General features: G+C 38.4%; 1 protein-coding gene across 2 annotated transcripts in view; it reads right to left on the bottom strand.

Annotated features, from left to right (window-relative positions):
* LOC127619231 (calmodulin-binding transcription activator 1-like) overlaps positions 1-18,257 on the bottom strand; it is a 548,116-nt gene that overhangs the window by 80,685 nt on the left and 449,174 nt on the right. For both annotated transcript variants that reach the window (XM_052092050.1, XM_052092052.1), the window contains exon 6: positions 9,087-9,158. In XM_052092050.1, coding sequence (XP_051948010.1) covers positions 9,087-9,158 — 72 coding nt within the window. The remainder of the gene's footprint in view (positions 1-9,086; positions 9,159-18,257) is intronic.

Here is an 18,257-nt window from a genome sequence, read left to right as displayed (position 1 = left end):
TCGCTTTTCTCACAAAATACTGAATCAAACTAATTATACATACAGTGCACAGAGAACATGACATTTAGTTATAGTGCATGTGAAGCGTTTTTCCTTTGAAGATGTTCTCACGTGCTAGTGCTGATACAGCGAGCAGCAATCTCCTGACAGCTTTCAGTTTACACGGCCCAGATCGCCTGCTTGGAGTGTCAGGGACTGACCATCATATAACATTTGTGAGTCAGAGAAACTGAGTTTTGATCCAGGCTATTTAAAAAGGTGCTTCAATGGAAGATATATGAGCACTCATCATTCGTGAGTCTGAGCAACACAGACAAGACAGGTTAAGTTAAGGAGAGAGAGAGAATGAGCTCTGAAGTATTAGAATGTGTCACCCCCTAACCAGATCGTTCCTACACTCCAGCATACTTGCCTATTTCTCTGCACACATTTGAGACACACAACCAAGCAGAGATGCTAAGCCATTGCCGCCTGCAGGATCAATACCCCCGACTAGTCACAGAAAGACAGATTCCGAGGCACACAAAAGAGTGACGGGGAGCTTTATTTTTTTTAAGGAACAGCTCCCCAGTCAACAGCTCCGAACAGAATCCTGGGACGTCTTTGTTCCATTCATGCTATTGATTTGGCTGCATCACAATTAGCATTGCAAAGCATCAGTGTTTTTCCGGCAGGCGCTATCTCAATTTAGGCAGGCCCGCAAATGTGTCATAGCTATTTTGATTAAATTCTGGATGTTATGGCAGTTGCTGACTCATAACCCAAACAGGCACGACTGACTAACCACATCTCCTTGTCCCCTTCATCATCATTAGCAAGATAAAGCAAGAAAGCATAGAGAATGCAGATCTGTTGGTGTATAAGAATAGAAGAACTTTCTAATCAGTTATGAGTTTTTGAGAGGAACACCAAAGGCCTCGAAGCCTTCTGTTTTATCTTCCTTTCATTTGTGAGGGTGCAATGAGCAGAGACAATCCCCCCCAGGCTTTCTAAAAAGCAATGGTGATGGCCCAGCAAAAAAGGCCATCAAAGCGTAGGGCAGAGTGCCAGACTCAGGTTCTGAGTACGGTTATGGTGGCAGTAAATATCCCTGTGGAGGTAGTTTATGTGTCCCCATGTGGCAGACCCAGCTCTGACACACCCTGCATTGCTAATTTACAAGGCAGCTCGTTAATGGTGTGTGATTTACAATGCTCATTTAAATATCTGATCTCTGCCTGATGAAATCATCGCCTTACAGTGGCTATATACTCACATATGCGGACGCACACAAAGCACCAACCAAACACATCCCATTTGGCTCACCCATGATTTTAGCACTACAGTTTCAGGCAAACTGACAAATACATTTAAATAAAACATGACACATAATGAAAGAGTGCAAAGTAATATGTAGACCCTAAAATGTGCCCTGAGAGCTCACAGGCATTTTTGGAACTTTTATTTAGAGGCGTATATAAAAAAAGAAATTGAGGGTACCACTTATGGGTACCTTTCTACAAATCAACCAAGTCAAGCAAGCAAGAAAACATCACACAAGTGAAAGGAAGGAGGCAAGGAATGTAGGAAGGAGGAAAGAAAGAAAGAGATGGAACGAAGGAAGGAAACAGAAAAAAGGAAGAGAAAGAAGAAAGAAAAATAAAGAAAAAAGAAGGAAAGAAAGAAGGAAGAGAAAGAAAATAAAGAAAAAAGGAGGAAAGAAAGAATTAATAGAGGAAGAAAGGAAGGAAGGAAAAGTAGGACAGGAGAGAAAAAAGAAAAAGAAAAAGGAAGGAAACAGAAAGAAAATAAGATAGAAGGAAGAGAAAAAATAAAGAAAGACAGAAAGAGAAATATGGAAGAAAGGAAAAAGGAATGAGGAGAAAGAAAGAAAGAAGCATTGAGGAAGGAAGAAAAAAGAAAGGCAGACAGAATAAGGAAAGAAATAAAGGAAGAAGCAAAAAGAAAGAAATTCATCAATCAAATAAGACCTACACAACATCTTACAGAATAAAAATCATGTTAAGATTTTGTACATTTAAAATTAAACCTACACATCATCTCAAAGAATGAAATTAAACCTAAACAACACCTCACATTACACTAGCAGACCTACAAAATATTTCACTAAAATGATAGTTGGCACCCCTCTCCATTTATATTATTCATAATGCTACACCATTATATAAGACCCTAAAAGAGTCTTCTGCAGTCAAATAAGGCCAACACACTTCCCTATCTAGTCACATTACAGAGTGGTCACTGATCTCGCCACTGTTCTCTCAGTCAGAAAGAGCTGTTGACCCTCGGGACCGGCCAAATTCCTGAACTGATGAAACAGATCTCCAGGATGAAATTGCCAATTACAGAAATTGGATTCCGAGCATTGCTTTGTATGTTGATGAGCCTGGGCTTGTACAATGCATCCTGAGATCAATATGACAGTGAATATACTCGAATTTGGGGCAGTAAAAAAGGGAAAAACATCACCTTCCAACCTTCCGTTCTTTTTCAATCTCTTTTCTTCTTCACTTTGTGAAATTTCTCTCCATGATGCTTTGGTGATGAGGAAATCAGAATGTCAGACTCCACCAGAGCTAATTGGCCCTCTGATGTGTAATCAGTGCTGGACAAATGCAACAGTTCTGGTCATTAGCTTCACTGGCATGTTGTAGCTATGCGAGCTATGTGTCAACACATCTCAGCAAAGTTCAGCACGCTCCCGACACACAACTGGCAACTGCCTGGCTACACATACACTTGTAAACGCGGCTGTCTGCCAACTGGCCCTACTGTGTCCTATTGATCTGTCTTTGCTCACCGCCTGCCGTCATCTGACACTTACACACACACATAGAAATTAGAGGCAGCACATCAAAAGGTTTATAGACTGGGACCAATCACAGAGATTGACTGCTTTAGAAAACCTAAATCTAAAGCAGGGAGAGTCCAAGCCATACCAACCTGGTTTTGAGGGACACACACACCTACAAAATCAAGTATGCTCTGTTCCACACCTATTTAGCTGCCTTAAGAGTGAACCACATAAGTGACCATTTTAGGGCATGTCGACACTATGTTTTCATTTGAAAATGCATTAACTTCTCTCGTCCACTAGAATTTGGTTTTCCTCCACCAAAAACAGACACCTTCAAAAATGCTCTCAATTAGCACATATTTTGTAAACGAGAATGTTAGAAAACAGATAAGTGTGGACATGGTCTTACAACACAATACATGTTCAATAGAGTTTGTCACTAAAACAAGGGTGAATAAATTATGACAGAATTCACACACACACACACACACACACACACACACACACACACACACACACACACACACACACACACACACACACACACACAAAACTAGTTAACCAGCCAACAGAGCGTAAAGCTCCAAGCCTCTCCAGACAGTGTCCTAATAGAACAGCAGCGATCACGCTCAGGTGCCCGCATTTCCTGCAGCCTGTGAAGAGCTATCAGTACCGTGTGATGTGGGCTACTGAGTCTATAGGTAAGAGTTGAATTAACACAATAAGGCAGGTCAATCTCTGTCTCTAATGTCCCAGACGCACAGAGGGAAGCAGCTGGACACACATGGCTGCCAGCGGCTGGCGCTCAATAACCGGCTGAATGTCAGTTTGGCTCACTGTCGGACTGCTGCCCTTTCACAGAGCTGTGAATTATTAAGCAGCCATCTCACATCCATTCTGCTCTGTGTCCAGGTAAACATCTTTGGTATGGTGGAGAGGGAGAGACATGGAGGGTTTGTGGGGAAGTGGTATGTAGAACAGCCTAAGAGCAAGTTTCCAAAGGGGTCGGTAAGAGGGAGTCCTGGTAACACACTGTATCATAGCCCCAATGCTCATAGAATGAGATATAAGTAGCTACATTTTGCCTAGTGATATATTGGCCACTGTAAACACTGACCCTTAATCCTAAATCTCTCTCAACGGGAGAGCAAGATTCTTACCTGCCTGAACAGCAGATAAGTTCAGGAGGAGAGGAGCGTGTGATGAGTGAAGGGGAGAAAGTGTGAAGTTGAAGAGGTGGATAATGGAGGACAATATCTGTGTGTACACGATCTATGAATTTATTTTTTCCATGGAACACAAGAGGAGAAATTTTTATGAATATCCTGCTCAGTCACTTCAATACAAAGGCAGTAGACAGTGATTGTTTTTTAAGCTAAATGTATATGAACATTGAAAAAAATCACAAATCACAAATCATAACCAACATCCTAGTATTCCTGCACTGTATAATTCACATGTACAGGGCCTCAACCCTTCAACACTGATCATTCCATATTGTCCTGAGACTGAACTCAACCAAAATATTCAGACTTCTATTCACCACACTGTAGCCACAAGCCACGAGTCTTAAGACTTCTAAATCAATAGCCAGCTGCTGATCCAGGCGACAGCATAAACTTTCAGTTTACCACCTCGGCACCTCATGACAAACATTAATCCCACGACTCTGAAATCAATATGCCATCATTTCACTTTTGTGTATTCAGCACCCTAAACAATCCGGCAATAACAAACCCAAGCAAACATGGGCTGTATTAATGTCCCCATCCGTTAAATCAGTCTAATGAAGCTTTACCTCATAAATGACTCTTTCTTGGAGTGTAAGCAGAGTTAAATATACATTACTCTGGGCAGGGAAGTGTGTGGTCAGGGGTGCGCCAACTCCTGCACAAATTTTGTGTGGCTACACAAACAACCAGCTATGAATAAATAAGAGGAGAGAGGCGCACACCCCAACACAAAGGAAGATTCTGCCCCTCGCCTCAGGCTAATTTACACCAGCCCAGCGGCCACAAGTAAATATACAGAAGATGAGGAGGTGATAGGGTTCAACTTTTCCTAATCAGCTAGGTCAAAAAATGGAAATATCTTGTTTGTTGGCAGCTTTTGAGAGTAGTATCGATCTTTAAAGAGCAATGTGGGTGTGGAGTGGTTGAAATTCAGGTATGAGGAGATTTCAAACTCAGCATTAGCTTTGATAAAGTCTGTAAAGTGTATTTTTTGGAGTGCCTGAATATCTGATCACAGTTTAACAAGTTTTCAGCACCACGGACAGCTCCTGACATCCAGCAGCTCTGTGCCAAATTTAGTGAATCTAACCGCCAGTGTGTGTTTAAGACATTGTAAGGAGAAACACAGAGCATCCATGTCTCCTCTATATGAGCAAGCTTGTTTAGTTTAATGAGCATGTATGTGAAGTGGGACAGTGAGATGTATACTGCATGCAGGTGTCAGAATCTCTGGTCCAACTCATCCTGATTCTCAGTGGAGAAGCCATTTCTTGCCATCAATCATAGGGAGAGCTTGAGAGTGAGGGAAAAGAGAGAGAGAGACAGGGGGTGGGCTTGTTTGCAAGTTTGCTGCCAGTTTCCTGATTTATCTGAACAGTATTCTGTCTTATGAGTCATTTCATTTCCCAGCATAGCTATCCTCTCCTCTCCTCTGCTCTCCACCAAACAAACACCTAACAAACATTTTAGTTTCAGAACAACACTGCTGAAGAAAAAAAAAATGACTAATGGGAAAATGTATGTAAAAATCTAAGTGAACTAGAATGTTATTGGAATTTAAACAGAAGTATTATCTGGCAGATTATAGAAATCGTTACCTTTAGAGATATATAACAAAGATGGATCCTTTCCAAATACAGGCTCAGTGATCACAGTTTCATCATTGAAAAAGGCAGACACAGACAAACATGGTCTACAAATGAAGAATAAGTCTTTTACTGTGATACTGGTGAGGCTGAGACAGAGGCACATTTTCTCCTTCAAAGCCGTAAAGTTCAAGATACAGGAGAAAAATAACCTTAAAAATGGTCAAACCTCGTCTTGCTAAAAGTTTCTTTATATTTCATTCTATTTTCATTTCTTTGTTAACACATTACAATAAGGTATTCATTAACATTATTTAACTAGATGAATAAACATAAACGAGTTTAGTGGACTCTCCTGGGCAAAAGAGCACACGTGATCACTTCAGTGGAGGGGAAAGTTGATATGTGCAAGCGGAACACCCGGTCAGATGTTCCGTATTTCCAGAGTTCTACGTGCTCGGATCTGAGAGAACACGGGATGAGGCCAACTCAACCCTGAGATTGTAAAATCTCATAAAGGTATTGGGTGTTGCCCAGCCCGCTGGTCTGCAGATGTCTGCTAGGGAGGTGACATTGGCCAGTGCCCACGAGGATGCCACACTTCTCGTCAAGTGTGCTCGAACCCGCAAGAAAAAGACATTCAACGCCTGCTGTGTGTTTTCTTTTAGAGAAAACAACTCTTTTAAGAAAAATATTATCTTTTAGAAGCGCTGTCAAAGCGCCCAGGGGAAAAGCTGTACTGGCGTGCAGAGAAGGAGAAAGACGCTGATACACACAGTAGAGCCAACAGCAATGCTCTGCAGAGGCGAGTGGAACAGAAGAGATCTCAGCTCACTGATCGCACAACCGCTCAGCTCCGAAGAAGAAATCTGAATGAACAGATGCACGATTCCCTCCTTATATAACCATATGTCCGGGGGAGGGACATGCAAATTCTGTCAGCTAAATTCTTATTGGACTTTTCTCAAGTTCAGAGGTAACCGAGGCCTTCAAGAAAGTTGCTTCTTGCTTCTTTGACACAACGTCGAGTGAGCGACAGACGGGGTAAGGGGCCAGACTGTAAACGTTAATGTAATATAATATAATATAATAATACTTAATGTTTCAAAAGTATAGTGGCAAACAATAAACAATATGTGTGTTGACATGATTTTATTGCAATAAGATTGCTTACTAACCTTTTCTGTGTAAAGTTATATCTAATTTTACAACTTTGTTGCCATTATGACATAAAGCTGTAACCCTAAAACTACTATAAAAATAATTATTTAAATTAAACAATATAAATAATCACAAGATTTAAGAGAAGAATTGTTATATAAGTGATTTTTTTATAAAATGATAAGCTTCACATTTCTGCCTTTTAAAACATCAAAGAATTGGCCCCATTCACTTCCATTGTAAGTGCCTCAATGTAACACGGATTTTTGCTTTTATGAAATCTATTTTTTTTTGTGCTAATCAAAATTATGCCACAAATGCTCTTGAACAAAGAATATTCCTTTAATGTAAAGTGTTAACATGTATATTATATTGTAAATTACAATTATTATTTGTATTATTTCTAATTTATTTGAATTGTTTGAATAATTCTCTCCTCTCCTTCAATAGAGAGGTCTTGGAAAAGGCTACTGACCACTTTCTAAAGATTTACCAACTTGGAAGACAAATGAACCTCCCAAAAGTAGCCTCCCATCCAGCCATATTAATGTAATAATGATATCCGGCTCCCTGTCACTGGCTGCCACACCTCAGGCATGTACTGCAGGATTTGATGATGAACGAGAGACAAGGAATTACATTCGATTAGCACTAAACAAGAGAATGGGACGTGAAAAGATTAAATCAATCAAGTGAGGGACCAGGATAGACACAGAGGGAACGAGCGTGTATGTTTGTGTTTCACATAGAGAGATAATATACACTCTGAATCTCTAAACAGCCATTCAGACAGTCTATTCCATATGAAAAAACTTTTTAGAGGCCAGCGAGATGCATGCTGGGTAGTGGTGATAATACTTCCCCTCAGCAGATCTCTGCCTTATGCAGAGCGAGAAGAGAAGAGCTGTGCAATACCACTGAGACATTCCTAGCAGAATAAGGCGCTATCTGAGGGAAAAGTGTTTTAAACGAGTGAGGAGAGGAGGAGTGCAGAGATTCCTCATAGGCTTCTTTTCTCATTACCTCCTCTCCTCCCCTGTCTTATTACTGAGCCTTTTCTCAATAAAGAAGATCTAGACTGGATAAAAGGCAGGCATACTCCCAGTCTACGCTCCCTCAACCGCATCTCGCTCATTCTTTCTGACTCTTTGCTCTCTGTACACCCCCTCTTTCGCTTTCTCTCTCTCTGTGATCACATTCCCTAAAAATGTAGCTTTATGTCATCGTTTGAGGCCTGGCTGTGCTCTGTTATTTGCTTGGGCAGGGTTATGTGCATTCTCAGCAGCCATGTAAACTTTGCCGGCTCTAAGGGACACCGTGAGGGTGCTGCCAGGCATTGGAGACTGATGCCATATGTGTACGACAAAGTGAACCAGGAACAACCTGAAGCAGTGAAGCAGAATATGAGTCAGCTAAGAGTATACTGAGAAGACACAGAAAAGTCTTTTGCTAGAAATCCTTCTGTAATAAGCAAGAAGCTAAAGCACTGTTGTTCTTTAGTAAGAACAACAAATATGAACACTCAATTAAGAACACTCTGAGACACAGAGAACTGAATGTTAAGTTTCAAGACAGTACAGTACTGTTTTAATGTTAATTATTAGTGGTGCATGCTGAGGCCAATATTACTGTTAAGGGATTTGAGCACACACTAAGTATTAAACTTTTGCAAATAAATTGTGTGTTTTTTGAGGAGAGGTTTGTATTACTTCTCTAAGCAATACCAAGTTTTTCCCCATAAAAGACTATGAAGTGTGTTTTTTGTGTGTGTGTGGGGGTGGGGGGTGGGGGGGGAAGGACATCCCACAGACTTGTATTTAAAAAGGGCCTTTGAATAAGCATATCTAGGGATTAGACTATCATAGAGACTTGAGGTGGGCTCTTTTGACTTGGGCCAGTAATCAACCATCCAAAATACCCAAGAAACCACCTAAAAACACACTAGCATCCACCCTTGAACCACATCCTCAAACTAATGTGTGTTTCCACGTATCCACAAAACCCCTGAATAACTATAGCCTGGGCTTTTTAAAGCATGTATCTGCATGCAACCTCCTCTCCCACCCTGGGCTGGGCTGTAGTTTCGAGGTTAGCTTTGATCAGTCTGTGAGCTCAGGAGCCAGCGGGCTGAGGGGTTACGTTTAATCTTTCTGCCCTCCTCCATTACAGCTGAATAAGATTTGAAGGAGAGCTGCTTAGCTCCAGATGAAGGGGAAGAAAATGATGGAAGAAACTCAAGGACTCCAGAAAAATAACAGTAGGTAACCAAGTCTTTCCACAAACAGGTATCAAATACTCTGGCAGCCTTACCTGCAAAAGCCAGTAGCACCTACGGTGGAAGGTGGGGATGATGGAGGAGTGGACATAACAGCCGTACAGACACTAGGGAAAGAGAGAGAGAACACAAAGAGAAACACATAGTTAGTACAGAACACAATGGCCCCATCACTGGTTCACCCTACTTTATGACCTTGTCCCACAGGAAACCTGATGTATGGCTATTTTTGAAAATCAAAGGACATAGAAATGGTACAGAAGGGGTTATGGAGGTCAGCCTCTCTGCCTACCCTGCTCTTCTCTACTTTTTCCCCCCCAATCTTCTTTTATCTCTTTTCCTTAGTCTTTCTGTTATGATCTTCAGGGCTGATGATGATTCCATTATGGTTTGATGCATAAACTGGTTCTCACCAGCTGCAGCACAGCGGCCTACTACCATGTTGTTATTAATATACTTATTGTAAACAGATAATATTTCACTCTAGGGCTCATTACCACATATTGCATCCTCAGCTGCCATATACAGTAAGCACAAAGATGCTTTTCTGACTTAAGGCAGTAAGGGGGGTTGATATGACTAAATTCTTATATCATGTGGTGAGTAATTATATTTCACAGTAACGGTATATTTCATGATATAGTGGGTGAAATACATTAAAAATTTATATATATATATATATATATATATATATATATATATATATATATATATATATATATTATTTTATTAAATAACTAAGTGGTAATGCTGAGAATTTAACATTTTACAGAAAGTATTTCATCTCTTTTTATTATTTTTATTTAGAACTTGATGGGCGCAAACCAAAAGATTATTTATACCATATTTATATTTATATTATATATATTTATACTTATATTTATAACAAAAGAACTTATATTTATACCAAATGAATGTTAGAGTTTACATCAGCGCAAAAACAGCTTCACATTATGTTATGCATTTGAGTTAAAAACGAAAGACTCAAAACCGTAAACCTAATATCATCAAACGGATAGTTGTGTGTCTAGATTTTTAATGGATGAGCTACATTGTGACCACACATCAGTTGAATTCTGCACTCACTAATAAAGTTATTTTGTTGTCACCTCAAGGTGACGTGTTGTGCATTATGAGATGTTATTCTACACACTACAGTTGTACAGAGTGGTTATCTGAGTTACTGTTGCCTTTCTGTCTGCCTTAATCATGCCACGGTCGAAATCACTAAGATCACATTATTTTCCCAGTTTGATGGTTTATGTATTGCACTGCTGCCACACGATTGGCTGAATAGATAATCACATAAATAAGTAGGTGTACAGGTGTTCCTAATAATGTGCTCTGTGAGTGTGTATTAATGCTGCAAGTTGCAATGTTGCTCCAATGCAACAAGCAAAGTTTGACTTATTAACATCTTTGTCGTCTTGACTTTTCTTTGACCTGTACTGTATTTTCGCATTACTCCATGTTTCTTCGTCACGCTAATGTTTTAATTCTATAAAGCAGTCCTGCCCACTGACAACCGTTTATTGAGATCAACCAGTGGTTGTCTTGCTATCGCGATCGATGTAATGAGCACCCCTGGTCTAGATGACCTAGCAGTAACCCTAGAACATAGGCTAAATACAGAAAACTATAAAAAGTTTATAATTGATATCGAGGATTTTTTTCCTTCAATAAATATCGAGATTGTTTAATCACCCATCCCTATTGCTGACATTGCATAAATCCCTCACAGCAGCTCAATAATCTCAGTGATTAATAGCTAATTTACAGGCGATTTATAGATACAGAGAATCTAGTAAGCAGAAATATGAGATTTACCTCGATGTTTCTTCAAAAAAGCGGTAGAATTAAAGCTGTTATCTCGACTGGCTTGTGCAAGCTTAACTCACATCACATGATCAAACAATTGGCCTTCTTCATTGCAAAAAGCCCATTCAGGAGTGGCCATGGATGTTCAAGGTGTTGAACTGCTGCTTAAGGTGTCTTCCACATCCATGAAGATTTATAGCAGTTGGCGTCTGCTGCCGTTCAAGTTTTCTATGAGTGTTTTGATTTGACAGGAGTCCCGAGACTCTCTGGAGCCAATCACATTGATGAATAAAAATAAAATCAGGACAGGGAAGTAGCGAACACAGATGGAGGGAAAATAGTGCAGCAAAAGTAAAGTTACAGCACCTAAAATTAACTCAAATAAAAGTACACAATTTTTAAAATACTTAATTACAGTAACAAGAGAATTTGTATGTCATTACTTTACACCCGTTCATTCAAACTTTAATCAAATTAAAGTATAACAATTAATTTGACAAAGTGATTTAATACAGAACTTCGCAGCACAATACTAAATACAAAACTGGAGTTATTTTTGTCAAATAAAGTGCTACATAAGAGACAATAACAAGTGTGAGTTATTGCTTTAATATAATACAATTACTATTCATTTATTATTATTGTTATTATTAGCAGTAGTATAACAGTGAATATTACATAACTATACAGTAGTAATCTATTTTTGTCATACTTTTTTATTTAAATTGAGCTTTTATTTTGAAGTGCTTCTGTGTTGTTTTGACCACGGAGCTCTGATGTATTGACGGCAGCTTCCCAATCCGGAAAGCAGTTTGCTTCATAACTCAGAGTGATTAATAAACTGCAAAAGGCTACTATTAAAAAAAATATGTAGTCTGTATATGACTCGTGCAAAAAAGTGAATTAGCGCTCTGCCTTCTGCCAGATACACACAATAGAGTTTTCCATGTATGAGTCAAGGATCTCTTAAAGTTAGGAGCACTTTGTGTTTTTATGCTTGCACAACACCGGCTCCACACATTCATAAGCACTCACATTTAAAACTATATATTCATCACATTAAAATACAGCTTTTGCTGATAATCTCACTAATACATGACATGATGTGCGCTTAATGTTACATAATGACATTCGTATGTCAGATGGTATCGTTTTTTGGTATCAGAGCATTTTTACGAGTAAGAGTACCAGTACATGAGCATGGTAACGGGACTAGGGCTGGGCAATATATACAATGTTAATGATATAACCGAGATATGTAAAATTGACCAGTATCCAGAATATCGCAATGATTTTTTTTGTGCTTTAATTTGGCCATAAAGAGCCTATCAGTATAATAACTTCACAATCCTTCAGGGCGTCAAAATTAATCAAAATAACATAAAAATGGCGAGTTGGTCATATGTGATACTTATTCCACAAAAGGCTGTGATTTAAAGACAGTAAAACACGGTCTGTGTCTGTGTGTGATTCAGAACAAACTAGTGAAACGCAGATCTGTGTGCACATGTATGGCGGCGCTCTCAGATCAGTTCACGTGTATTGTGAAATCAAAGTAATTTAGGTTCAAGCATTCGCACAGTTCCAAACATTAGTAACCATGACAATATATTAAATAAATCTACAAATGTGGCATCATATAATAGAAAAGGAGGAGATTACATCATTTCAGGAAATGGGGAACACTGTAAAACTGTAAAATATATATAGCCTTTTCTGTCAAATTAAAAGCTCCTTGTGAAGTTGATTTAAATACAACAGCACTTTCGGTGTCAAAATAAAAGGCCCAGTTGAATGTGGAGTAAACAGGACAGAAATATATTACTTTTGTATAATGCAAATCTAATAATCATAATAGTAATAATGATAATTCTGCATAATATTATAATGATAAAACCTGACATGATCTGGCCAAGTGTAAGGTGAGGTCTGGTCTGGAATGAGTCATGTGATTTTGGGCAGAAGACTCTTGGGAAAGTCATCTGTGATGCTGTGCTGTTGCTGGGTTCCAGCTTTCTCCTCAACTTATTGTTTGTGAGCACTCAAGCCAAGGAGCTTGGCTCTTTCTGGAATAAATCAAATATCCATTTCTATGGTTACGGCTCCTCTACAATGCACACAGGGAATATTTATTTACCTGTGGAGAATTGGAAAACAAAGCAGTCTTGGTGCAAAAATATCCACACTCACCACACACATTTGTACACATATACACGTACACAGACACCACACATGTCATATAATGGATTTTTCTGAAGTTCTAAGGAAGGTTAAGGACACAGTTACACTGCAATGACAAACTGATTTGGAAATAAGATTAGGGCTTTGTGTCCATTGTTGGTTGTATGAGACTAAAGCAAAGTTAAAATCACAAATTGTGCAGTTACAAAACTACAGTTCAAGGTAAGGTCCCTAAAATTCCTTCATAAGATCTGACTGAAAAATAAACCTGGCATACTCTTAACTAACAAATAATTTTTAATCAACTTTACTTTAAAAAATAAATACAAATAAAAACATAATAATCATTTTAGCCCTATTGTTTACAAATTATTAAAGTCAAGGAGAAACATTTCGATCTGCTAAAGCCCTCTCACAATATCAACACACATATGAAAACAATGGTCATATAAAAACGTCATTACTTAAGAATACATTTCAATTCAATTTTCTTTTTGGAAAAAAAATATATAATGTATATTCTTCCATTTTCTCTAGTGTATCTCCTATTCAGTGAAGAAAATGAGTCCTGCAAATATTGTGAATTTGCACACAATAGCCAGTGCAGGAGCCAGAAATGTGTGCAAATAATCATTGGCAAAAGAAGAAAAAAACTGTTGATGCTGTTCGTGATTGAGAGGGCTGACTCACAGATGTATTGAACCAAATCTGAATATTTGCAGGTTTAGTTTCACATATCACTGTTTTTATGAGTACCACTGACCCTGAACAGATGAGACATGCCTGTTTCACACTTGAAGAATACTGAATAAAAGCAAAATTTTTAGCACATTTTCTTTGAACGTTCAGTTTTCATAATCGATTTCTCTTTTGTTGCTTAAAATGTGCCAATGTGCTGGCAACTTTTCTGTAACAACAGCGGTGATCTTTTTTACATCTGCATATTTGACCGCACTCCACACAACTAAGCAATTTATAAAATATATTTGATTGAAAAAGATGCAATCAAATGCTCACCTAAACAGTGCTATTCACGTTTAACAAACAGTGTAACTAAACTATCACCAGCATGCGCTCTGGTCTGGACAACCGATGATGACTGAATACTGTTGCATGTGCCAATGAGCGCTGTTAAACCAAAGTCTTTCTAGCAAGTCAGTCCACTGTCGGCCATCTTTGGAACACTCCCGAGAGGCTATTTCCAGTCATGCTTGAATGGGGGAACACCAAAAGCTCAAAAATATTTGGTCAAGATTACGATCAAAGAACATATTTCAAATCAGCAGTCAAATCTGACAACGCTGGTATCATAAATTGCACTTCTTTACCTCAGATTACCCTAAAAATGCAACTTCTCCAGCTTGATAAGCTAATACACATGCACGTTCTCGAGATGATTGAGAGGGGATGACCCATTCATTTTAATAGAAGTGGCCAGTCTCTGCTAAAAAGTCTCTGGTTAACTCACCATTGATTGCTGAGGCTCCTGCCTGCAAACAATGAGTTTTGCACAGAGAGCGCTCTGGCATTTCAGATGGTGAGGCAATTGTATCAAAAATCAGTCGGAGGGCCAGACAAAGATGATTGGCAGGCTGGAACAGGGGCGGTGCTAGACTTCAGTGTCATCCGGGGTTTAGCCCACAGGCCATATTATAATATAAAAATAAGAAGAATCCTTCTTTCCATGACTTAAAAAATGAACACCCTACCTGTCAAATAATAATTATGTTAAGCGCAACACTGACACGGTTCAGAACTTTATATAAGCAAACGTCAGGCGCACAATAAACGGGTCAAACACATTTTAATTTAAATTGCAGAGGATCAAATCGAGAATTACAACTTGATGGCTCATTGTTCATTGTGCAGAAACTAATGCTAACAATAAAATAATTTAACATTTAAAATTTGCAATTGTCATTTATCATAATATTTTGAGAATAAAGTAAATATTACGAGAATAAAGTTGAAGCATTACGACATTTACGTCGTAATATTTTGAGAATAAATCGAACGGTTAGTAACATTAAAGTGATGTGGTGGACAACAGAAAAGAGGAGCATCTAGGTCTTTACATACAACAAGACTAATCGAGGAGATAACTTGGCTATGCAACCGAGCTGAATTTATGGGAAGTTTTTGCGAGCTCTCTGTTCATGAATGAGGTGTGCATTAGTACAGGAGTATTCAATCTGTGGGCGCCTGTCAAGGCTCGCACTCAAGTAACGCAACAAATAATTAGAACTGCTGTGAATTGTAAGTCAATATCAAGATATTGTATGTGGTAACATCCCTCTCAGTTACAGTATTGTTTAGAGAGGAAAAACCAACACCGATCGGGGCTGCTCAAATCTATCTTGTACTTTCTCTTGTATAAATTACATTTCCTACATAACCTCTGCAGAGTCTGGATACTATTAACTCTGTGCTGATGTGCCAAAAGACCAAGGATTTCTTTATTGCATACATGCTATCCTAAAGTACGATTTAACTACATCTTCCATATCAATGTCTTGCATTAATGAAGCTGCTGGCTCGGCGTCTGTTCTATGGTTGTATTGATGCTCTGTTTAGCCTAATATTGACATTTTTTTCTCTCTAATATTTCTACTTTATTCACACAATGCTATGATTTTATTCAAATAATTTTTACTTTATTCTCAAAATAGTATGTCTATAATCTTAAAATTCTACAACTTTATTATAATCATTTTGACTTTATTCCCATACGAAATGTATTATCATAATGCTACGACTTTATTCTCAAACTATTATGACTTTAATCTCTTAATGCTTCAACTTTATTTATTAATCTGTACTTTATTTGCAAAATATTACGACTTTATAATCAAAATCTAAATTTTGCAAATAAACTCAAAACACCTGCGCTGGGTATCATGACTGCTATTAAACGTGATTCCAGGTTTTTAACAAAACACAGTTTCAACGCTTGATAAAAAGTAAGACTTTTACCCCCTTTTGCTCTGGTGTGCAGACTTAAGTACAATAATTAGACAAGTTCAATGCCATTTGATTTTAAACCATTTCAAAATCAAGGCACCCCAAAGAGGCTATTTAAACGCAGCAGTTTAACTCAACACATGACATGGAAATGTGAACCATCAAGGGCAGAGCACATATACAGGCAGTGACAGTTTGATCATTTTTGTTTGACTTTTTCATTTTAAGACCTATTTATTGTGCTATCTACACTTTCAGCTGCTGTTTTGAGTTGTGTAAGAGGAAATTCCATTGCAATAAACATTCTTTATTTCCATGTCCCGTCTCCCGACTACACCCGAATAACCGAGTGTAATAAGCAATAATAAGCAAGTTATCTGGCGCATGCATTAAAATCTACTTGGTGTGTGGATTGTTAAAAATAAATTAAGATTAGCAATGATAATTATAGATTATATATTTAGAAATAAGGCTAGCATAATAAAACCTCATTGCCACTGATATAGAAAAGCTGCACCCCTGTGAGAGAAAATAGAAAGCTACCACTCGAGGCATTCATAACGTGTCTGATGAACAGCAGGTAGAAGTCAAAGTGCGAACTGACAATAAATGCAAGTTAAGCTCACAGATCAGAATTAATTTACATTTGAAGCCAGAATTGCAGCCTGCCTTGTTGCTTTTGTACCCTGATGTAATGAACATTAAGCTTTCTTTCTTTATTTTCTTTTTTTATTCACAAAAAAAACATTTGGGGCTATTAACAAAAGATCTGGGCCTTCAGCCGTCCAGCTAGGCCACTGCTTTGGAATAGAATTACTGTCTTTCTCTTTCTTTCCATCAGCAACACCCTAAAACAAACAAAGGAGTGTGTTTCTGTGATCTTCTGGCCATGTCAATGGACTCAGATACTCTTGAGCAAACAAAGACTAGGCTATACTCAGCAAAGCTCTGCTTATTCTGTGCTATCATTCATTTCTCCATAAAGAGAGAGCAAAAGAGAGGTATATGACCAGAGCGGGACATGGAGCTCTCAGAAAACCTTTCTACATGTGGCTTCCGTCCAGCTCTGCCAAAAAACACACAAGAACATATCTCCCATTCTCAATCTGACAGTAGATGTCTGTATGTGGATATCTTCAATATGTAGCGGGATGAGTGCTTTGTATGTTTGTTCCACAGTATTGACAGGTGTGTGTGGTTCCTAGCTGTTCATCCCACTGTGCAGACTGGAGAGTGAATAAATTAGCCCCAGGCAGCTTCTGTTTACTCAATTTAAGAAATACACAAAGTGTGCAGCAGACATAAACAAGAAGCCTGGGCTGTGTAAGACGATAGCACCTGTCAGAGCTGATACAGGAATCAATGTAAACCATCTATTGGCTACACACATGCTGTTTGCACGCTGTCAGGGGTTATACAGATATGCACGCACACACCATTATACATATACTGTGAAATGCATTCACACAAACAATCCCAGACATAGGTACTGTAGGCTGGCTGACCAATCTTTAATGATATAATACACACAACTTAGCTAATGAGAAAATTGAAAAGCTCTAATGCAGACAAGATTATCAATAATTCATGACAAATATCATTCAGCTCTTTGCTGATACTCTCTCAAGGCTGCATGGCAACATGACAAACTGACAATGACAGAAGCCATTATTTGCTGTCTGTGGGATGACAGCACATCAAATGGCAAGCAATTAAAGCATAATTATATTCCCACAATCACGCAGGCCTTCTCTTCACTTTTCAATCTGACTTTATGTATTATCATTTGGAGCAACAGTGAGACTACAAATTACAAACTGTTCTCAATGTATGTACATCTAAAACAGACTTTGACTTGACAATACATGGGCCATTTTTGTGTTTAGAGGGATTAAAGATGATGACTTGGATGAACAGAACTGAGCTAGTACGACTAAGGTTCCAATTCAGTTTGGTGGCCATCTTGGTAATGCTTCTGAACAGGTATTTTTCAGGCTGGTCAAGTTGCAGTATGTGCATTCATGTTCTATTCTAGACTAAAGTAAACTGAGGGTTTACTAAAGTGATTACTCTGTCTAAAAAGGTAATTGTTAACCTGTCAGAAACCTGTCAAGAAAATACCTTGTTCATACCAAAAAAAAAAAAAAAAAAGAGCATATAGAAAATAAAGCCTTTTTTAGGGCCATTTTTTTTGAGAGTTACGAACATTTTATCCCCCAATACTCATTACCGCAATGCAAAAAAGG

This window comes from Xyrauchen texanus, chromosome 25 (genome assembly GCF_025860055.1).
Source record: "Xyrauchen texanus isolate HMW12.3.18 chromosome 25, RBS_HiC_50CHRs, whole genome shotgun sequence".
In the NCBI taxonomy this organism is placed as follows: Eukaryota; Metazoa; Chordata; class Actinopteri; order Cypriniformes; family Catostomidae; genus Xyrauchen; species Xyrauchen texanus.
This window is presented reverse-complemented; position numbering and strand designations above follow the sequence as displayed.